Source organism: Trichechus manatus, unplaced genomic scaffold (genome assembly GCF_000243295.1).
Source record: "Trichechus manatus latirostris isolate Lorelei unplaced genomic scaffold, TriManLat1.0 scaffold00216, whole genome shotgun sequence".
In the NCBI taxonomy this organism is placed as follows: domain Eukaryota; kingdom Metazoa; phylum Chordata; class Mammalia; order Sirenia; family Trichechidae; genus Trichechus; species Trichechus manatus.
The window spans coordinates 2,566,427-2,589,836 of NW_004444152.1; the positions used below are offsets into that span (position 1 = coordinate 2,566,427).

The following is a 23,410-nucleotide window of genomic DNA, read 5'->3' on the forward strand; positions in this document are numbered from 1 at the left end:
AAACAAAAGGGAAGAACATGCTTGACACTTTCCAAGCTGAAAGAACTGAAAAAAAAATTCAACCCTTGAGTTGCAATATTGAAAGAATCTACAGGGAAAATATTAAACAGCGCAGGAAACATCAAAAGAAGATGGAAGAAATACATAGAGTCACTATACCAAAAAAGAATTGGTCAATGTTCAACCATTTTAGGAGGTAGCATATAATCAGGAACTGATGGTACTGAAGGAAGAGGTCCAAGCTGCACTGAAGACATTGATGAAAAGCAAGGATCCAGGAATTGATGGAATACCAGTTGAGATGTTTCAATAAACAGAGGTTGCGCTGGAAGTGCTCACTTGTCTATGCCAAGAAATTTGGAAGAAAGCTACCTGGCCAACCAACTGGAAGGGATCCATATTTATGCCTATTCCAAAGAAAGGTGATCCAACCGAATCCAGAAATTATTGAACAATATCATTAATATCACATGCAAGTAAAATTTTGCTGATGATCATTAGAAAAGCGGCTACTGTGGGATGTCCACAGGGAATTTCCAGAAATTTAAGTAGAATTCAGAGGAGGATGTGGAACAAGGGATATCATTGCTGATGTCAAATGGATCATGACTGAAAGCAGAAAATACCAGAAAGATGTTTATCTGTGTTTTATTCACTCTGCAAAGGCATTCGACTGTGTGGATCATAACAAATTATGGATAACATTGTGGTAAATGGAAATTTCGGAACACTTTATCGTGCTCATGACGAACCTGTACATAGCTCAAGAGGCAGTCTTTTCTGGAACACAAACAGTGTTGGTGGGAATGTAAAATGGTACAAACACTTTGGAAATCGATTTGGCACTTCCTTAAAAAGCTGGAAATAGAGGTACCATACGATCCAGCAATCGCACTTGTTTGACTATATCCTAGAGAAATAAGAGCCATCACACAAATAGAGATATGCACACCCATGTTCATTGCAGCAGTGTTCACGATAGCAAAAAGATGGAAATAACCTAGGTGCCCATCAGTCCATGAATGGATAAACAAATTACGGTATATTCACACAATGGAATGCTATAATGATAAAGAACAACGATGAATCCGAGAAAAATCTTACAGCATGGAGGAACCTGGAAGGTATTATGCTGAGTGAATTTAGTCAGTTGCAAAAGGACAAATATCGTATAAGACCACTATTACAAGACCTCAAGAAAAGGTTTAAACACAGAAGAAAATATTCTTTGATGGTTATGAGGGTGGGGAGGGAGGGAGAGGTATTCACTAACTAGAAAGTAACAAGACTTATCTTAGGTGAAGGGAAGGACAACATACAGTACAAGGCAAGTCAGCATAACTGGACTAAACCAAAGCTGAGACATTTCCTGAATACAACCAAACACTTCAAGGGACAGAGTAGCAGGGGTGGGAGTCTGGGGACCATGGTTTCAGGGGACATCTAGGTCAGTTGGCATAAAAAAGTTAAGAAAATGTTCTGCATGCCACTTTGGTGAGTGTCATGTGGGGTCTTGAAAGTTAGTGAGCAGCCATCTAAGATGCATCAATTTGTCCCAACCCACCTGGAGTAAAGGAGAATGAAGAATGCCACAGACACAAGGAAAGTATTAGCCCAAGAGACAGAAAGGGCCACATAAACCAGAGACTTCATCAGCCTGAGACCAGAAGAACTAGATGTAGCCGGGCTATCACAATGACTGCCGTGATAGGGAACACAACAGAGAGTCCCTGATGGAGCAGGAGAAAAGCGGGGTATACAACTCAAATCTAGTAAAAAGACTAGACTTAATGGTTTGATTGAGACTGGAGGGACCCCAGAAGACATGGCTCCCGGACTCTATGTTAGCCCAAAACAAACCATTCCCGAAGCCAACTCTTCGGACAAAGATTAGTCTGGACTGTGGGACATAAAATGATACTCGTGAAGAGTGTGCTGCTTAGCTCAAGTAGATACATGAGACTAAATGGGCAGCTCTTGTCTGGAGGTGAGGTGAGAAAATCGTCAGGAGCTGGTTGAATGGTCATGGGAAATCTCGGGTGGACAGGAAGAGAGTGCTGTCACAGTATAGGGAGAGCAAGTAGGGTAACATAACTATAAAATTTTTGTAGGAGACACTAACTTGAATTGTAAACTTTCACTTAAAGCACAACAATTAAAAAAAAAACATCTTTTTAACAGAACAAGGGGATACTGCATGGTTTAAAGTCAGGAAAGGTGTGCGTCATGGTTGTATCCTTTCCCCGTACTTTTTCAGTCAGTACCTTGAGCATATAATTCAAGATGTTGGACTATATGAAGAAGAATGGGGCATCAGGATTGGAGGAAGACTCAGTAACAACCTGTGTTATGCAGATGACACAACCTTGCTTGCTAAAAGCGAAGAGGACTTGAAGCACTTACTAATGAAGATCAAAGACAACAGCCTTCGTTGTGGATTATACCTTAACATAAAGAAAAATCCTCACAACTGGCATCAAAAAGCAACATCATAGTAAAGGGAGAAAAGATTGAAGTTGTCAAGGATTGCGTTCTGTGTGGGTCCACAGTCAACACCTGTGGACGTTATCAGTCAGGAGATCCAAAGGCAAATAGCATGGGGCAAATCTGCTGCAAAACACCTCTTTAAAGTGTTAAAAAGCAAAGATGTCTTCTTGAAGACTAAGATGCGCTGACCCAGTCCACGGTGTTTTCAGTTTCCTCATATGCATGTGAAAGCTGGACAATGAATATGGAAGATGGAAGAAGAGTTGACACCTTTGAATTGTGGTGTTGGCGAAGAATACTGACTGTACCATGGACTGCCAAAAGAATGAACAAATCTGTCTTGGAAAGGGTACAACCGGAATGCTCGTTAGAAGCAACAATGGCAAGACTAAGTCTCACATACTTTGGTCATGTTATCAGGAGGGATGGGTCCCTAGAGAAGGACATCATGCTTGGTAAAGTAGAGGGTCAGGGAGAAAGAGGAAGATACTTACCCAGATGGATTGACACAGTGGCTGCAACAGTGGCCTCAGGCATAACGATTTTGAGGATGCCGCCGGACCAGGCGGCGTTTCATTCTGCTGTATATAGGGTCGCTATGAGTCGGAGCTGACTCAGTGTCAACCTAACAACAACAGTATACTAGGCGCTTTTAAATGTTACAGTAGGTAAAAATAGTTAATATAGTTATCTCTTAGATAATAGTAGGTGACATATTGGATAATGTACTGTTATCTAATCCACAATCCATATTTAAATTCATTCTCTTGTCCCAAAATACGTCTTCTATTAAGGTTTTCCTCTCGGTTCAGGGTCTAAATTATGTATTACCTTTAGTCGTTACATGTCTGTGCTCTCCTTTCATCTGGAGTGATTCTTCAATCTTCCTTTGTTTTCTTTTTTTCTTCTTGTTTTTGAAAAATGGGGGCAGGTGGTTTAGGGCAAGGCCTTCATTTGGGGGTTGTTTGGTATTTTTCATGTTTCTCTTCAGATGATGTATTATTGGTAGCAACACCACAGAAGTGCTGAGGTGTATTTCCAGTGCAGCACATGAAGAGGCCAGTAATGTGGGTTTGTCCCAGTATTGGTAATCTCAGCTTTGTTCTCGTGGTTTAGGTGAAGGCTGTCAAAATTCTCTGTTGAAAAGTTACTATTTTATCTTTTGTAGATAATAAATTTTGCGGAGGTACGTTTATTATTGGCATTCTGCTGTAAAGACCAACTTCTCCCGTGTTTGTTTATTCATTCAGATACAAATTTTATATAATTATAGACTCAGAACCCACTCTTCTCAGTTTTGGTCCTTTATGATTAATGCTGCTATCAACATACAATGCAAGTCTTTAAGAGGAAATGTGCTTTCATTCTCCTGGGTGGGTAACCTAGGCAAGAAGTTGCTATGTTGAGTGGTAGTTTCATGTTGAACTATTTGCAAAACTGTTCTCCAAAGTGGCTTCATTAAACTGTTGTTTCCAGAATATTGTGTTTTTTAAAAAAAATTAGAAATGAATGTGTTTTCTTTTTTTTCCTAGCATATTGATGTATTTTGTTCCTACATGTTTCAATTATTTTGATCATGGAAATGAATAACCCTGGTTGAAAACATTCAGGGATACTGTAAGATTTGCCAGCATTTGTGTTGTACTTTTTTATGTGCATAGAAAGTCCTTTTTAGGACCTTTTTGCTTAATGACAGAAAATCACTTGTTTTTCATACCTTTTAGAAAATAATTGTCTATGCCAATTTAAATATTATTGTTAAGGCAACAGTATTAGGGAATACAGTAAAGCCCATTTAATGTATTTTCAGCGGGTACATGTGACCTTCACTCGGCAGCAGTCACATCAGAAGTCCAAGTACATGACCATGTTATTTTGGTAGAAATTAAATCTGTAAGGATAATTGCCTACTGCAGAATATCGTGTGCTTTTTCTATAGCTGCAGAGAAATAAGAACCCTGATAGAGTTCTAATAGCTTCCCACCTTACAACAGTCCTGTCAGTAGTGACTCTGTTACTTCCAGTTTTACAAAAGACAGAAATGAAGCAAAGAGGTGTTATTAATTTGTCCAAGATGACACAGCTGGTGCGAAGTCATGGCAGGATCTCAACCCCCGTGTGTATATTGACCCCAGAGCTGACTCTTATTCCGTATATTATATTGTCTGAAGTGTTGTCATACCAGAATCACAGGTGCTACCTTGGGGGCCACAGGACAACACTGGTGATGGGGCCACTGTGTGTAGCTGTGCAGAGTGTTCATTGAACCTGGAACAAAAGAGGTTAAGGTCATCTGGTGTCCACGTCATGCTCTGCACGTCAAGCGGTGTACAGCTACAGCCACTCAGACGAGGGTCCTCTTGGCTAATTCACAGTAAGCCTCTGTGAAGGTGAGTGACATCGCAGGCCACCTTTTCATGTCTTCCTTCTCCTTCCCTAGTTGGGCGTTCGCAAGACTCTGCGTATCTCAGGACTCTGTACGTCACCAGAAGTAGGAAGAAAAATGAGCACATTCATGGTAAGTGGGACTTACCTTTTCTCTCTTAAAATTCTTTCTCACTACTCAAGGAGAACAGCAGACATTTGTGGACCTGTTATTTGCCGGGTACTTGCTTTGTATGTTTTTGGCTGACTTTGGATTTGTTTTTAGTTTTATTATTTTATTTATTTGTCAATTTTTCTCAAAAATCAGAGTAAAAGAAGGAATAGGAATGAGTAATTTTCACACTTTTATTACTTTCATAGTCACTAATTAAATTTTGATTTCCTCATATAATGTTCCACTTATGATTTTACAAATTATTTGTATTCAGAATATACATTTAATTTTAAATTGTCCATTTGTCGTTCACTGTTGTGACAGTTTTGTTGTTGCATCATTTTCCACCTGAACTGTTATTACACTTCTGTATTTTTAACTACTTCCTAGTCTTAGACGTTTAAGTGGCATAGTAATTTTGTCGTTTTATGGTAATACTTTACCGTGTTTTTGGTGAAGGCTTACACAGTAATTTACATTTCTGTTCAACAGTTTATACACAAATTGTCCTGTGAAACAGGTTACATTCTTCACCATATGTGCACATTCTCAATATCTGTGTTCTGGTTATTCATTTCTATTAATCTGCTTTCCTGCGCCATTACATTTTCACCTTTGTTTTAAAGTAATTGTTGATCACTTGGCTTCATATAGACTTTTTTTTTTTTAAAGGAGCACAGTACTCATAGATAATATTCTTTATTCTGTGAGTCATTCTTTTATTCAGCTGAAAGGTGATCTTTGGGACGAGTTTTCCATTTAAGGTTTCAAGAATATCTCAGGTCAGTATTCTCAGGGAGCATTCCGTTCTCAACCTGTCCAGTAAGTCTTTTTGTTTTAGGAATTTGTGTTTGTGTTTCCCATTTTTCTCCTATTCTGTCGGGGTTCATCTGTTGTGGCCCTCAACAGAAGGATCAGTAGTGGTAGCCGGATACCATCTAGTTCTTCTGGCCTCAGAGTAGATGAGGCTGTCGTTTTTTAATACTGTTCTGTTGTACGGCTGCTAACCAAAAGGTCGGCAGTTCGAATCCACCAGGCGCTCTTTGGAAACCCTATTGGGGCAGTTCTGCTCTGTCCTTGAGGGTCGCTATGAGTCAAGAGTCAACTCGACGGCAATGGGTTATTAGTTCTTTAGACTAGTTTCTTCTTTGAGTCTTTGGCTCTCTTTTTTCACTTTTGCTTCGGACAAGTAGAGACCAATAGTTGTATCGTAGATATCCAGGAATCTTATTATTTTAAATAAGACTATAATGAGATTGTTCTTGTATAAAATATTTTTCCCTTAAACTCGATTCTGAAAAAAATTCTCCTTTTCTTCGGCCAGTGTACCATATGTCGAAGTACTTTTTCTTTTGTTACATTGGGTGTCTGGTAGATAGACTATACAAACATGGCACAGTGTGACAGGGCCTCACTACTGCTTCACACCAGTATTGTTGGATGTTTTCACGTAGCAGGGCCTGGGTTCTGCTCTCCTTTGCTGGAGTCATTCCTTGGGTGTGTTTTATTTAATGGTCTATTTTTCCCTTTCTGTTTTATTTCATTTTCTCAACGTAATACATAACTTACTTTAGAATTTGCTAGCATAATACTAGAAGATTTGCCAGGTACTTGTGTTCTTTCACTGTATTTACTCCTCAGAGCAGCTCAGGTAGGGTGTGCTTGTTGTCTTCTTCATTGTTAACGTGTGAAATAAGAGAAACTTACTCAGATTCCCACAGGAAAACTCAGGGTCACAGGAATTAGGCATTCTGTTCAATGGAAGAGAAGAGGAACGAGAAAGAGCTCATCTTATAGGGACCTGCATCCAGTAGTGTGGGTGCCTGGAGTGACGTCCTGAGTGAGGATTTCTATAGGTGACGCTGCTCCCCCTCACTGTATACCTCTTTTCTCCCAATGTCCACCTCCTCTGACGCCTTCAGAGCCCCATCCAGGCAAGTAAAATGATTAGCCTGGTTGTCATATAAAATTTTTAAATTCCTCCATGGGGAGAAAACTACACAGTGTTATAAGAAAAACTACAACTTGGGGTACAGATATTTACCATCTATATGCCAGAAATAGACATAAAATTTATTGTAGAACTATTACGGTACCATAGTATAAAGGAAAATATCAATAGGAATACAGACAAAGGGCATGAATAGACAAGTTAAGAGGGAATAATAAAGATGGCCAATGAATATAGGAAAAGATGATGGTATTCATTTACAGTTGAATACATGAGATTTATAAAAATGAATTGTTTTTCCTTATCGGATCATCAAATGAATGTAAAATTTTTTAACCCATTTTGCCATCTTATGTTGAGTCAGGAATACATAACTCTTTTGAAAGATGAAGGAAGAAGGAAGAAAATCTATTATATCATCACAATTTAAATATGCTTATTTTTTGCCATTTTGATTTTCATTTGAAATTTATCTTCTATAATCTGACAGGAGCTAAGACTTACATAAAATGACATTCTGCATTTTTTTAGAACTGATAAATATACACCGTCAGTTCTGTGGTACAAATGACATCTACCTGGAAATAAGCCAGACTTCACAGGTTACTGCAACAGTTCTCCACAAGGTTGCTCTTACTTCAGACACAAACTGCAACAGCCTCACTTTTGACCAAGTGACTACAAATACTGGGGTTCTCACTAGTCTTTCAGGTTCGATAATTTGTTAAAATACCTGACAGAACTCAAGAAATACTATACATACAATAACGGTTCTATTATAGGACAGAAGTTCTAAATCCAGTCAAAGGTAGAGAGGCATAGGGCAAGGTTAGGAATTGTCCCCTTCAGGAAGTTTCCCTTCTCCGCAAGGACAGTTCACAATCCTGGCCCATCTGTGTGTAACAGTGCAAAGAATATTGTCAGCGAGAGAAAGTCACCTGTTTTTGGTGTATAGAATGTTGGGATTACATTACATAGTCATGATTGATTGAATCAAGGCCACTTGATGGAACTCAAAAGTAAGCCACGCCCCCATCCTGGAAGTTGGGCTGTGGTATCATGTGAGTCAAATCTCCAAACCTCTGATCATAGGGTGGTCTCTCTGGTGTGGCCTGCCTCCATCCTAAGTCATCTTGTTATAAACTACCAGGTGTGGTACCAGGGGATCATCATGAATGACAAAGATGCTCCAATAGCTGAAAAAATTCCAAGGGTTTAAAGGCGACCTCCCAGGAACCAGGAACAAAGGCCAATCAAATTCTATGTGTAACACTTGCATTTCAAACCTGGAATACTGTGCAGCTATGAAATGGGTTGAAATAGATGACAGTTATAATAATTCTAATAATAATGTTGTTAGGTCCCATCAAGTCAATTCCAATTCATAGTGACCCTGTGTACAACAGAATGAAACACTGCCTGGTCCTGCACCATCCTCACAATTGTTACGCTTGAGCCCATTGTTGCAGCCACTGTGTCAGTCCATCTTGTTGAGGATCTTCCTCTTTTTCACTGACCCTCTACTTTACCAAGCATGATGTCTTTTTCCAGGGACTGGTCCCTTCTGACAACATGTGCAAAGTATGTGAGATGAAGTTTCACCATCTTTGCTTCTAAAGAGCATTCTCACTGTACTTCTTGTAAGACAGATTTGTTCATTTTTCTGGCAGTCCATGGTATATTCAATATTCTTTGCTGACACTGTGATTCAAAGGTGTCAGTTCTTCTTCAGTCTTCCTTATTCATCGTCCAGCTTTCACATGTATATGAGGCGATTGAAAACATGGCTTGGGTCAGGTGTGCCTTCGTCCTTAAAGTGACATCTTTGCTTTTCAACACTTTAAAGAGATCTTTCGAAGCAGATTTTGCACCATGCGATGCGTCATTTGATTTCTTGACAGCTGCTTCCATGGGTGTTCCTTGTGGATCCAAGTAAAATGAAATCCTTGACAACTTTAGTCTTTTCTCCATTTATCATGATGTTGCTGCTTGGTGCAGTTGTGAGGATTTTTGTTTTCTGTATGTTGAGATGTAATCCGTACTGAAGGCTGTGGTCTTCCATCTTCATCAGTAAGTGCTTCAAGTGCTCTTCACTTTCAGAAAGCAAGATTATGTCGTCTGCGTATTGCACGTTGTTAATGAGTCTTCCTCCAGTCCTAATGCCTCATTCTTCGTGTAGTCTAGCTTCTGGGATTATTTGCTCAGCATACAGATTGAATAAGTATGGTGAAAGGATACAACCCTGATGCACACCTTTCCGGACTTTAAACCACACAGTATCCCCTTGTTCTGTTAGAACAACTGCCTCTTGGTCTGTGTGCAGGTACCTAATGAGCACAATTAAATGTTCTGGAATTCCCATTCTTCAAAATGTTATCCATAATAAGTTATGATCTACACAGTCAAATGCCTTTGCATAGTCAGTAAAACTCAGGTAAACATCTTTCTGGTATTCTCTACTTTCAGCCATGATCCACCTGACATCAGCAATGATATCCCTCATTCCACATCCTCTTCTGAATCTGTCTTGAATTTCTAGCAGTTCCTTGTTGATGTACTGCTGCAACTGCTTATGAATGATCTTCAGCAAAATTTTACTTGTGTGTGATACTAATGATACTGCTCAATAATTTCCACATTCTGTTGGATCACCTTTCTTAGGAATGGTCACAGATAGGGGTCTTTTCCAGTCAGTTAGCCAGTTAAGTCTCTTCCAAATTTCTTGGCACAGACGAGTGAACACCTCCACTGCTACATGTGTTTGTTGAAATGTCTCAGTTAAGAATTCCATCATTGCCTGGAACCTTGTTTTTCGCCAATTCCTTCAGTGCAGCTTGGAGTTCTTCCTTCAGAACCATAGGTTCTTGATCATATACTACCTCCTGAAATGGTTAAACATCGACCAGTTCTTTTTGCTACAGTGACTGTGTATTCCTTCTATCTTCTCTTGATGCTTCCTGCTTCATTCAATATTTTCCCTGTAGAATACTTCAGTATTGCAACTCGGGGTTTAAATTTTTCTTCAGTTCTTTCAGCTTGAGAAATGCCAAGCATGTTCTTCCCTTCTGGATTTCTAACTCCAGGTTTTTGCATATTTATTGTAATACTTTAATTTGCTCCTCAAGCTGCCCTTTGAAGTCTTCAGCTCTTACTTCATTATTTCTTCCTTTTGCTTTAGCTACTCGACGTTCAAGAGCAAGTTTCAGTCTCTTCTAACATCTATTTTGGTCTTTTGTTTCTTTCTTGTCTTTTTAATGATCTCTTGCTTTCTTCATGTATGATGTCCTTGATGTCATTCCACAATTCGTATGGTCTTGCGTCATTAGTGTTCCATGCATCAAGTCTATTTTTGAGATGATCTCTAAATTCAGGTGGGATATACTCAAAGCTCTCGTGAACTTGTTCTAATTTTCTTTACCTTCAGCTGGAACTTGCATATGAGCAATTGATGGTCTGTTCCACAGTCGGTGCCTTACCTTGTTCTGACTGATGGTATTGAGCTTTTCCATCATCTCTTCCCACAAATGTAGTCAGTTTGATTCCTGTATATTCAGCTTAATGAGGTCCATGTGTATAGTTGCCGTTCATATTTTTGAAAAAAGATATTTGCAATGAAAAAGTCATTGGTCTTATGAAATTCTATCATGTGATCTCCACCGTCCTTTTATCACCAAGGCCATATTTTACAACTACCAGTCCTTTTTGTTTCCAGCTTTTGTATTCCAGTCGCCAGTAATTATCAGTGTGTCTTGATTACATGTTTGATCAATTTCAGACTGCAGAAGTTGGTAAAAATCTTCAATTTCTTCATCTTTGGCCTTAGTGGTTGGTGTGTAAATTTGGATAATGTCAGTTTGTTGTACTGTGGTGGCTTGTGTGTTGCTGTGATAATGGAAGCTTTGCCACTGATATTTCAGATACCATCAGAGTCATCCTTGGTATGCAGGTTTCAGTGGAGCTTCCAGACTAAGACAGACTAGGGGGAAGGACCTGGTAATCTGCTTTTGAAAAAAATTGGCCAGCAAAAACCTCATCAGTAGCAGTGGAACATTGCTGCTATAGTGCCGGAAGATGAGCCCCTCGGGTTGGAAGGCACTTGAGACAACTGCAGAGGAGCTGCCTCCTCAAAGTAGAGTTGACCTTAATGACGTGAATGGAGTCAAGCTTCAGAGACCTTCATTTGCTGATATTGCTCAACACAAAAGGAGAAGAAACAGCTGCAGACATCCATTAATAATCAGAATACAGAATTTAGGAAAATTGGAAGTTGTCAAAAATTAAATGGAACCCATAAACATCAGTATCCTAGGCATTAGTGAGCTGAAATGGACCAGTATTGGGCATGTTGAATCAGACAATCATATGGTTTACTATGCAGGGAATGGTAAATTAAAGAGGAATGACATCGCATTCATCATCAAAAAGAACATTTCAAGATCTGTCCTGAAGTACAGTACTGTCAGTGATAGGATGATATCCTTATTCCCACAAGGAAGACCAGTTAATGTGACTAATAGTAATAGCTATCATTGATAAAGCACTTATTCTGTCTCATGCACTTAGGAGTGATGTGGCATGTGTGTCTGTGTATATACATACATGTATGTTTGTTTCCTTGTTTATCTTTGAAAGAAACTTGTGTGGAACAAACCATTGAACCATTATACAAAAAGGAAGCTAAGATAAATATGGGAAGTTGTTCAAGGTCACCTGGCTAGTAAGATATAGATCATTGGAGTATGCACTTGGGCATGGTAGCTACGGATCAGTTTATTGAGTGTTGGAATTCATGAATGTGGTGTGTGCCCTGAGAGTTGAAAGGATGTACTCCATACCTGTTCAAGATAGGATACCGAAACCTTATTAGTTTGCAAGCATTAAAAATAGTTCTACCAGCGTCAGTGTGTGGTAAGAGGATGATGGGTGCTAACAAATTATATACAAAATAAATGGACCATCTTTTCTGAAGCAGTTGGCAATATGAATCAGAAAGTAAACTATGTGTGTCCCAGCATGCAACATTTAGAGTTCTAGCGTTTACTCTCTGGACACCTAGTAAAAATACCAGGGCTTTCATACATTGCCACAGTCTGGTTGAAGCTAAGAAAAATCAGTGTATGGCATTGGCAGGATAGAAGGAGAAGGACTGGAAAATGTACACAATGACTCATGTTTGCCAAAATCTGGGACAACCTCTCCCATCCTTCCAACCTTTTCAAGTGGACAATAGTCCTAAGATTGACTATCCTTGTGCTTGATGTTGTAGGAATCGTTGACATTCAAGGACGTGGCTGTGGTCTTCACTGAGGAGGAGCTGGGGCTGCTAGACCCTGCCCAGAAGAAGCTGTACCGAGATGTGATGGTTGAGAACTTCAGGAACCTGGTGTCAGTGGGTGAGGACAGCCTCTCTGGAGGGTCTTTATCTCCTCAGATTTTCAAGGTTTTGAATGGTCTTGGAATGGTCACCTGAGTTTGGGGAACTGACTCTCGTACCAACAATTTTTTAAGAAATAAAACAGAGTGGAAAATATCAGGGTTCATTAGGAAGGAAGGAGCACATTGCAACACACACTGCAGCCAATTGCATGCGTGGTGTGAAAGCCAGTGAGAGGAGATTTAATGAAAGCAGACATTGGTTTAGAAGTAGGTCAACCTATGTTTCAGTAATACATATTTACGTGTATGTGTCTGGATCTTGAAATAAATGGCATTTCTTCAGGTGCATCATCTTAGGAGAAATGTTGGCTAAACACTGCTTCTGATTACTTTATGACTTTGCAGTAGGAACACAAATTGCCAGTAAATTGTACCATTACTGTGTTCATTTTAAAACGGTTACTTTTATCGTTCACAGTAAACCAACTCTTTATACATGGTATGTGGCACTTCCACCCAAAACCAAACCTGTTGCCATCAAATTGATTTCGACTCATGGAGACCCTGTAGGACAGAGCAGAGCTGCCCTATAGGCTTTCCAAGGCTTCAGTCTTTGTGGAAGAAGACTGCCATACCTTTCTCCCGTGGAGCGGTTGGTGGGTTCGGATTGCTTACCTTTTGGTTAGCAGCTGAGCACTTAACCATTGCACCACCAGGGCTCATATATGTCACTTAGAAGGGGGGGAAAAGGCTTTTGATGATGAAGACAGCAATCCAAACGGAAGGGAATTCATTTCAGAAGAAGGTACTGGGAATCCTTATATTTATCTTTCATTTCTTTTACTTTCTGCCCCCGCCCCCCCCCCTTCCCATCACCCTAATCCAAATTGCTAAACCTCTCGGATTATTGCAACAGCCTTTGTACTGATTGCCCCACTTGCAACCTTCCCCGCCTAAATTTCATTTACCACGTAGCCACCGAAGTGATCTGTGGGAAATATAAGTAAAATTACATCGTTCCACTACTCAGAACACTTGGTGACGTCTTGGTGTTTCTTAGAGTGCTTCGTAGAGTCCTACATGGTCTGGTCTTCAGGCCGTACTTCCTCTCTGAATTCACTATCTTTTTCCTCCTGTTCAGTGTCTGCCTACCACATTGCCCTCCTCGTTTCTCAGATGTACCACAGATGTTGTATTAGTCTCTTATTGGTGCTAAAACTAGTTAACTGCAAACTTAGCAGCTTCAAACAACACAAATTAATTAGCTCACATTTCTGTAGGTCAAAAGTCTCACATGGGCCTCACTGTGCTAAAATCAAGATGTCAGCTGAGCTACTTTGTTTTCTGGAGAATGTAGCGAAAATCCATTTCCTTGCCTTTTCCAGATTCTGGAAGCTGCCCAATTTCTTGGCCTGTGGGCCTAGTCCTTTAACAGCAAAGACAACAAGATTGCATCATTCTGACCATTCTTCTGTGGTCCCGTTTTCCTCTTAATCTCCTGCCTCCTCTACCACTTTTAAGGACCGATTTAAATACATTGAGCCCACCATATATTTTAGGATAATCTTCCTAATTGAAGGTTACCTGATTAGGAACTTAAATTCCATCTATCAGATTATTTCTCTTTGCCATGTAACCTAACTTATTCTCAGTTTGGGGAATTGGAATTTGGAAATCTTTGTGGCTCCATGATTCTGCTTATTGGATGCCTTAATTCATTCACATCTCTGGTCTGTTTTAATATGAGGAGAGAAACCTTGTCTGTCAACCCTATTAAAACACTGTCCTCTCTTTACTCTCCTGTCTTATTTTGTCACATCTGTTTTTGTTTATTTGCTTATCACCTGTCACCCCTACTGGAATGTTATCTCCAAGAGTGAAAAATTTTTGTCTGTTTTGTTTATTGCTAACTCCTCAGGGCCTAGAATTGTCCTCATACATGGCAGATATCTGTACGTGTTTGCTGACTTAAGGAATTGAGTTAATGTACACAGGGACCTCTCTGCCTTCCTGAGTCAAGGAGATAGCTAATAGGTGATGCACGAATCAGAGTGAATAAGGCTGTTGCAGAACAATTTGTCTTCTGATGAATGCCTACCCAAATTCTATTCTCTTGGGTGCCCTGTGGTGAGTGTGTGTGTGCGCGTGTGCGCGTGCGCACGCGGACTTGACCAACATTCTAGGAAAACACTTAAGCATTGTGGTTGTGACTGTGCTGAGTAATATGCTTTCCTGGAGCCTTCTATAGAGGGACATATTCATTTCTGGAATGAAAAACTACATTTTTATATGAGGATTCTCATGTCTACTGAGACAGGCCCTCCAAGAAGAAAAACAAATCTCTTTCCTGAGGACTTAGACCACCACCAGGCCAGGTTAATTTCCTTTGCAAGATTTGACACCTGTGACCCATTTGCTCTTTCAAAGTCCTCTCCACATCACTACCCCTAGTTTTCTCCTTCTTTGTGCTAGAGGGGGCCACCTTAAGATAAGACGAACATGGGTCACGCAGCTCAATGTTGCTTATATTTCTGATCATGTCAGTGTTCCATTAGAATGTTTACCTCAATTAAGTACTTAATGACTTCCTCATCTAAACTATTCCAACATTTTCGAGCTTAAGCCATAGTCAGAAAGGTGTCTTTTACAGTAACCAGTGGAAACATTTCATGTTTGTATAGATTTACATACGACTTCAGAAAGCATTTCTTATAATGACTTTGTTTTTGGCTTGTCATTATGCTCTGATATTTTCTTTTCTCTTTTTTTTAATGCTTATTACAAATCTTTAAATTTATTTTACAGCTCACTAATGGACTGCAGTCTTCAATTGGAAAACTTGTTGTCAGTGGTCAGTTTCTCTACATGCACAGATTTTCAAAGAGACAGCCCAAAAGGCTCAAAAGGAACCTGTGGATAGGCCCCCGCACTTTCTTTTCACTGAAGTGATTTTTTACCTTTGATTTTCTCCTCAGCAGCATCACTCTTGATGGACCCCTGTCTCTGGTATAGTCTTTCGATTTCCCAGCAAAACTCCAGTTTCCTGCTCCTTTCCTATTGTACAGAGCTTACTTGGAAACACCTTTTTGTTTCTGTGACTTGACTTAAATGTTCACAAAAACGTCAGACAGATTTATTTATTCATTCACCATGCATTTGTTGAATGCCCACCATGTGCCATGCGCTCTTCTGGAAATGGTTATAAAGCCGGAAATAGTGCATTGTAGTCAGAAAGACACAAGAAATAAAAATGACCTAGAGAGTATGTCATATGGTCACAAGTACTGTGTTTAGTTTAGTGTCAAGGGGGATGGAAATTGCCAGTGGCGAATTGGCCGTCAACAGGCTTTATTAGTTAGGCTGAACGTAACTCCCTTTATAGGATTGGCTTTCAAAAAATTCCACCGTGCCCTGTTCTTTTCATTCTTCCTAGCTGTGTGTCTATTGTCAATAGACACTTTTTTGGTTCCCTTTTTTTCCTGGAGATCATGAAGTTGTGAATTACCACCAGCTTTGAGAATAGTGTATGTTATGAGTTCAGCTTTTTTTTTCCTTTGTCCTCATGGAAAAATCTTCTCAGCAGGAGCTAAAGGAGCACTCTTTGCTTATATGATGTGTTTTAGTTAGTAAGAGATGATGTAGTTTTCTCCTAAATCTGGAAGTCATTTCAACCATTCTAGGGCCTCTCAGTTCCTTAGACATTGGGGCAAATTTCCAATGAAATAACCCAAGATAGAGTTCTACACAAACTAATTTAATGTCTGCTAACAAAAATGAGGCAGCTTTTAATTGACTCTTCCTACAGGGAGAAGAGTGACATTCTCTTCTGTAAAAATTTCCTTAGAGGGTATTGTTATGCCATTTAATTGAGCGGTTTACTAAAAATAATCTGAAAATATGCAATCTTTTGATTGTGTTATTGCTTTCCTTAAAATGCTTATATACCTTTAAAAAAAAACTGAATGTAGTGAACGTATATACAACAAAACATACACCTTATTAATTCGTTTGTATTTTCAGCATGACTTTTCTAACTACGTAATTTACTGGCCAAGATTCTACACTAACTGACATTCAGTAGAAATAGCAACAGGTGAACAATTTCTATCATATTACCAATTTTTTAAATTAAGGCTTTGATTTCTAAATTGTACCTCACATGGTGGATTTGGATGTAATGGATCTTATTAATGCCTGCTGGGTTGGAGGCCAGCGAACCTGCTCTTGGTTTTGATGCATGTAAACCAGAGAACATGATATGCAGTGGAGAAGATCAACTGATCTTCCTCTGGGTTAAGCAATGTCTCATCCCCTATCTAAGTGTGAAGTCTTAAAAATTCACAACAAATCTTTCACCTATCTATATCTGAATTCTCTATCCTTACAGGAGGCAAGAACCCAAGGCAGATGGAGACTGTTCCACAAGCAGGAGCACAGGAGGAGCTTTCCGGCTCACATATCTGGCAACAAGTTGCAAGTGACTTAACCAGGTGTCAAGATTCTGTGATAAATTATTCTCAGTTCTACAAACAAGGTGATTCACCTTCTCTGGTTGCAGGAGGACTGTTTATTATTCACACAGGAGGGAAAACTTACCAGTGTAAAGAGTATATAGAAACCTTCAGTGAAGTCCCCAGCTTTGATATTTATCACCGATTATACTCAAAAGAGAAGTCTGTCACATGTAGTGAGTGTGGAAAAGGCTTCCGTTATATATCAGGTCTTCGTAACCATCATAGGGTTCACATGGGAAAGAACTACTATATGCTTGATGGGTGTGGTAAGGAAGTTAGTCAGAGCTCACATCTGCAAACTTATCTTAATGCACATACTTTAGAGAAACCACACAAATGTGAGGAATGTGGGAAACGATTCAGGCATAGAGCAACACTTAATGTTCATTACAAAGGCCACACAGGAGTGAAACCTTATAATTGTGAGGAATGTGGGAGGGGTTTTATGTATCCTTCGCATTTACGGGAACATCAGAGAATCCACACTGGAGAGAGACCATTCAGATGTGATACATGTGGTAAGAACTTTCATCGTAGAGCAGCACTTAATACTCATTGCATGGTCCATACAGGAGAGAAACCATACAAATGTGAGGAGTGTGGAAAGGGCTTCAGGTTTGCTTCACAACTTCTCATCCATCACAAAGTCCACAGTGGAGAAAAACCATTCAAATGTGAAGAGTGTGGGAAGTACTTCAGTAGTAGATCAAATCTTCAGACTCATCATAAAATCCACACAGGAGAGAAATCCTATAATTGTGAGGAGTGTGGGAAGTGCTTCAGGCAGGCAATACATCTTTTGACCCATCAGAGAGTCCACAGTGGAGAAAAACCATTCAAATGTGAAGAGTGTGGAAAGAGTTTTTGTCAGAATTCAAATCTTCAAACCCATCAACGAGTTCATGATAAAAAAAAGCCATACAAATGTGAAGAGTGTGGGAAGGGCTTCTGTAGTAAACAGAATCTTCATGTTCATTACAGAATTCACACAGGAGAGAAATCCTATAATTGTCAGGAGTGTGGGAAGTGCTTCAGGCAGGCTGCACATCTTTTGACCCATCAGAAAGTCCACAGTGGAGAAAAACCATTCAAATGTGAAGAGTGTGGGAAGTACTTCAGAAGTATATCAAATCTCCAAGCTCATCGTAGAATCCACACAGGAGAGAAATCTTTTAATTGTGAGAAGTGTGGTAAGAGCTTCAGGGTTGCCTCACAACTTCTCATCCATCAGAGAGTCCACAGTGGAGAAAAACCATTCAAATGTGAAGAGTGTGGGAAGTACTTCAGTATTAGATCGAATCTTCAAACTCATCGTAGAATCCACACAGGAGAGAAATCGTATAACTGTGAAGAGTGTGGGAAGGTCTTCAGGCAGGCTGTACATCTTTTGATCCATCAGAGAGTCCACAGTGGAGAAAAACCATTCAAATGTGAAGAGTGTGGGAAGAGTTTCTGTCAGAATTCAAACCTTCAAACCCATCAACGAGTCCATAGTAAAGAAAAGCCATACAAATGTGAAGAGTGTGGGAAGTACTTCGGTACTAGACAAAATCTTCAGGTTCATTTTAGAATCCACAAAGGAGAGAAATCCTACAATTGTGTGGAGTGTGGGAAGTGTTTCAGGCAGTCTGCACATCTTTTGACCCATCAGAGAGTGCACAGTGGAGAAAAAACGTTCAAATGTGAAGAGTGTGGGAAGTACTTCAGAAATAGATCAAATCTTCAAACCCATCATAGAATCCACACAGGCGAGAAATACTTTAATTGTGTCTCAGGGCCATACTCTTGGGGTTTCTCCAGTCTCTGTCGCAATAGTAAGTCTGGTCTTCTTTTGTGACTTAGAATTTAGTTCTATATTTTTCTCCAGCTCTGACCTGTACTCTCTATTGTGGGCACCATCTAGTTGTGTTGGACTGAGTCTGATGGAGGCCATAGTAGTTGTGGTCCATTAGTCCTTTGGACTAATCTTTCCCTTGTGTCTTTGGTTTTCCTCATTCTCCCTTGCTCCGTACGAGGTGGGACCAGTGAAGTATCTTAGATGGCTGTTCATAAGCTTTTAAGACCTCAGATACTACTTACCAAAATAGGATGTAGAACAGTTTCTTTATCAACTATGTTATGCCATTTGAGCTAGATGTCCCCCGAGACTATGGTCCCCACCCCTTCATCCAGTAATTTGATCCCTCAGCGAGTTTCCATGTGTCTGTGGGGCTTCCATGACCTTGCCTTGGTCAACTTGTGTTGACGTCCCCAGTATTACGTACTATGTTACCCTTCACCAAACTTACCACTTATCTATTGTGTAGTTAGTGTTTTTCCCTCCCCACCCCTCCCTTCCCTTGTAACCATTAAAGATTGTTTCTTTGTGTAAACCTTCTCATGAGTTTTTGTAATAGTGGTGTCATACATTATTTGTCCGTTTGTGATTGACTTATTTCATTCAGCATAATGGCCTCCAGATTCATCCATGCTGTGAAATGTTGCACAGATTCATCATTGTTCTTTATTGCTGGATAGATTTCCATTGTATATATGTGGCCTGGTTTGTTTATCCATTTATCTGTTGATGGGCACTTAGGTAGTTTCCATCTTTTTGCTGTTGTGAATAATGCTGCAGTGAACATGGCTGTGCATGTGTCTATTTGTGTCACGGCTCTTATTTCTCTAGGACATATTCCTAGGAGTGGGATTGCTGGATCATATGGTATTTCTATTTCTAGCTTTTTAAGGAAGCACCATATCATTTTTCAAAATGGTTGTACCATTTTACGTTCACACCAGCAGTGCATAAGAGTTCCAGTCTCTCCACAGCCTCTCCAACATTTGTTATTTTTCTGTTTTAATGATTTGTGCCAGCAATGTTGGGGTGAGATGGTTTCACATTGTATTTTGATTTGCGTTTCTCTAATGGCTAGTAATTGTGAGAATTTCCTCACATGTCTGTTAGTGCCTGAATATGTTTTTTGGTGAAGGGTCTGTTCATATGCTTTGCCCATTTTTTAATTAGATTGTTTGTCTTTTTGTTATAGAGGTGTTAGAGATGAGACCTTTGTTGGATTTGTACTAGCCAAAATTTTTTTCCCAGTCTGTATGGTCTTTATAGTTTTAGGTTTTATATTTAGGCCTTTAATTCATTTTGAATTAGTTTTTGTATATGGTGTGAGGTATGGGTCCTGTTTCATTTATTGACAGGTAGACATCCAGTTTTGCCAGCACCATTAGTTAAAAAGACTGTCTTTTCCTCATTTAATGAACTTTGGGCCTTTGTCAAAGATCAGGTGACTATAGGTGGACTTATATCTGGGTTCTCAATCCTGTTCCATTGGTCAATGTGTCTGTTTTGACTACTATAGCTGTATAGTAGGTTCTGAGGTCAGCTAGTGCGAGTCCTCCTACTTTATTATTCTTCAATAATCGGTTACTTTCTGGGATCTCTTTCCTTTCCATATAAAGTTAATAATTAGTTTTTCCATCTTGTTAAAGAATGCTGTTGGTATTTGAATTGGGATTGCATTGTATTTGTAGATTGCTTTGGGTAAAATTGACCTTTTCACAACGTTGAGTCTACCTATCCATAAGCATGTTATGTTTTTCCGTTTATGTAGGTCTCTTTTGGTTTCTTGCAGAAATGTTTTGTAGTTTTCTTTTATAAGTCTGTTATGTCCCTGGTTAGATTTATTCCTAAGTATTTTAATTTGGCGGGGGGCAGGGGGAGTAGTATAAGCAGTATTGCTTTCTTGATTTCCTTTTTGTAGTTCTCTTTATTGGTATATAGGAATTCAACTGATTTTTTATGTTTATCTTGTATCCTGCTACTCTGCTGAATCTTCTATTAGTTTCAGTAGTTCTCTTGTGGAGTCTTTTGAGTTCTCTAGTATCATATCATCCACAAATAGGGATAGTTTTTACTTCTTCCTTACCAATTTGGATGCTCTGTATTTCTCATTCTTGCTTTATTGCTCTAGTTAGGACTTCAGCATAGTGTTAATTAAGAGTGGTGATAAACGGTATCCGTGTGTTTTTCCTGTTCTTAAGGGAAATGTTTTCAGCCTCTCTCTGTTGAGAATGATATCAGTTGTTGGTTTTGTATAGATACTCTTTATTATGTTAAGGAATTTCCCTTCTATACCTGTTTTATTGAGAGTTTTTTTAATCAGGAGTGAGTGTTGGACTTTATCGAATATGTATCTTTTCTACACCGGTTGAGATGATCATGTGATTCTTCCTTTTGTTTTATTTATGTGGTTGATTGCACTGATTGATTTTCTTATGTTGAACCATCCTTACGTACCTGGTATGAATCCCACTTGGTCAGGGTATATTATTCTTTGTGTGTGTAGTGCTGAATTCTATTGGCTAGAATTTTGTTGAGAATTTTTGCATGTATATTCATAAGAGGTATTGATCTGTAATTTTTTTTTTTTTTTTTTTTTTGTGGTGTGTTTGCCTGGTTTTGGTATCAGGATTATGCTGTCTCCATAGAATGAATTTGGAAGTATTCCTTTTTTGTATTCTGAAATAGTTTGAGTAATACTGGTGTGAGTGCATCTCTGAATGTTTGGTCAAATTCTTGTGTGAAATCATCTATGCCAGAGCTTTTTTTTTGTTGGGAGTTTTTTTTTTAATTACCTTTTCAGTCTCTTCTCTTGTTATGGATCTGTTCAGATTTTCGACAAGAAGATCGTCTGTTGTTTTATTTTGGTCCCTTTCTAGAGCTGTCCTATCCTGTTTTTTCTATGTTTTGATATTGTCTGCTGTCTTGGGGACTCTCAGGAATTATTTTCTTCATTTATTGATTGTAGATTTGTTTGTTTCGTCCTACTTTTTTATTTGGTTTTATCTGTTAGGGGGCTGGGTGTGTTTTGTTGCTTGTCCATCTGTGGGCATGATACTTATCACCACTGTGTCTAGGTGAGCTCAGCTATGGTGCAATAGCACAGGTCCAGTGGGGTTGGGTAGGGGTTGGGGGCTGTATGTGGTGGAGACCAAGGCTCTGTTCCAGTGCCACTCAGGGGTGCAGTGCTTGGCTCAGAGTGCAGATAGGCAGGAGGGAAAGGAGAATGATGTATTGGTGGAGCAAAACAGATGAGAGAAAAAAGGAAAAAAGCCAAAAAAAGAAAAAAGTAAATAAAATGGCACGGTAGGATTTGATAGGTGGGGGCAGGGCAGATCCAATGATGCTGTGTGCCAATGGCTCTCTTGCTGAGCGATTCAGCTTGGCCTGTTGAGAAGGGATATGGGCAGCCTGTGGAAGTAGGTGAGCGTGAGAAAGGAAAGGAAATAAGGGAAAGACAGACAAAACAAAAAACCAATTATGGTGCTGAGGGAGCTGGCTATCGGGGGCGAGGTGGAATTGGCGTGGCAGCAAACTGATGTCTGTCTTGCTGGGCAGCATGGCACAGCCCATCAGGATGTGGCAGAGGCAGTGCTTGGCCTAAGTGGGAGGGGCAAGGAATGGGGAGAAGGGGAAAGATAAAGAAAAATAAAAAATATGGTGCTGAACATGCTGGCTTGTGGAGGTGGCACAGACCCCGGGAGGTTATATGCCAGAGGCTCTCTAGCAGAGTGGTGCAACACAGCCTGTTGAGAAGGGGCAATGGCACACAGACCTAGGTGGGTGGGGGAAAGGAAAGAAGGAAGGGAGAGAGAAGAAACAACCACAAAAAGAAACAAACACAAAACAAATGATGCTGAGGGAGCCAGTCGGGGACAGCAGCGCAGATCCAGGGAGGCCGTGTGCCAGTGACTCTCAAGCCTAGTGGTGCAGCACGACCCTTGGAGAAGGCGCACAGGTGGCATACAGCACTAGGCGGTTGGGAGAAAGGAAGGAAGGGAGAGAGAGAGGGGAAAAAAAGCAAACAAACTAAAAAGTGGCAGTGAGGGAGCTGGGTGATGGTGGTAGTGCAGACCCGGGGAGGCCATGTGCCGGTGGCTCTGTAGCTGAGCGGCGCAGTAAGGTCCTCCAAGAAGGAGTGGGGCCAGTGCACAGGGCTCGGTGAGTGAGAGACAGGAAAGAATGGGAGAGAGAAGAAACAAACACACAACAAAAATGTAAGTCCCTGAGGGAGCCACCTGGTGAGGGTGGTACGAACCCAGGGAAACCGTGTGCTGGTGGGTTTCTAGCCAAGCAGTGCAGCACGGTTGGTCAAGAAGGGGTGGGATCGGCACATGGGACTTGGTGGACAGGAGAAAGGAAAGGAAGGAAGGAATAGAGAAGAAACAAAACAAAAACTATCGTGCCAAAAGAGCTAACTGGTGGAGGTGGAAGGGACCCTGGGAGGCTGTGTGCCAGTGGATTTCTAGCCGAGCGGTGCAACGTTGCCCATCGAGAAGGGGGAGGGCAGTGCATAGGGTTACGTGGGCAGTAGAAAGAAAGGAAGGGAGAGAGAAATACCCAAAACCAAAATATATGTATATGTACGTATATACATATGGTGCTAAAGGAGCTGGCCAGTGGGCCCAGGGCGGACGCAGGCGGCAGTGAGCTGGTGTGTCTCCAGCCAAGTGACCGGGGCCCATTAGAAAGCTGCTGCGGGGGCCACA

General features: G+C 40.3%; 1 protein-coding gene across 1 annotated transcript; it reads left to right on the plus strand.

The window, feature by feature from the left end:
- Positions 1-968: 968 nt before the first annotated feature.
- Positions 969-18,674, plus strand: LOC101345328 (zinc finger protein 234-like; the record flags this gene model as incomplete). The annotated part of the gene is made up of 5 exons (XM_023742734.1): positions 969-1,124; positions 4,928-5,005; positions 12,244-12,370; positions 16,741-16,887; positions 17,440-18,674. Coding segments are annotated over exons 1-5 (1,629 nt in total), but the record flags the coding sequence as incomplete, so codon positions are not given.
- Between the last annotated feature and the right edge of the window lie 4,736 nt (positions 18,675-23,410).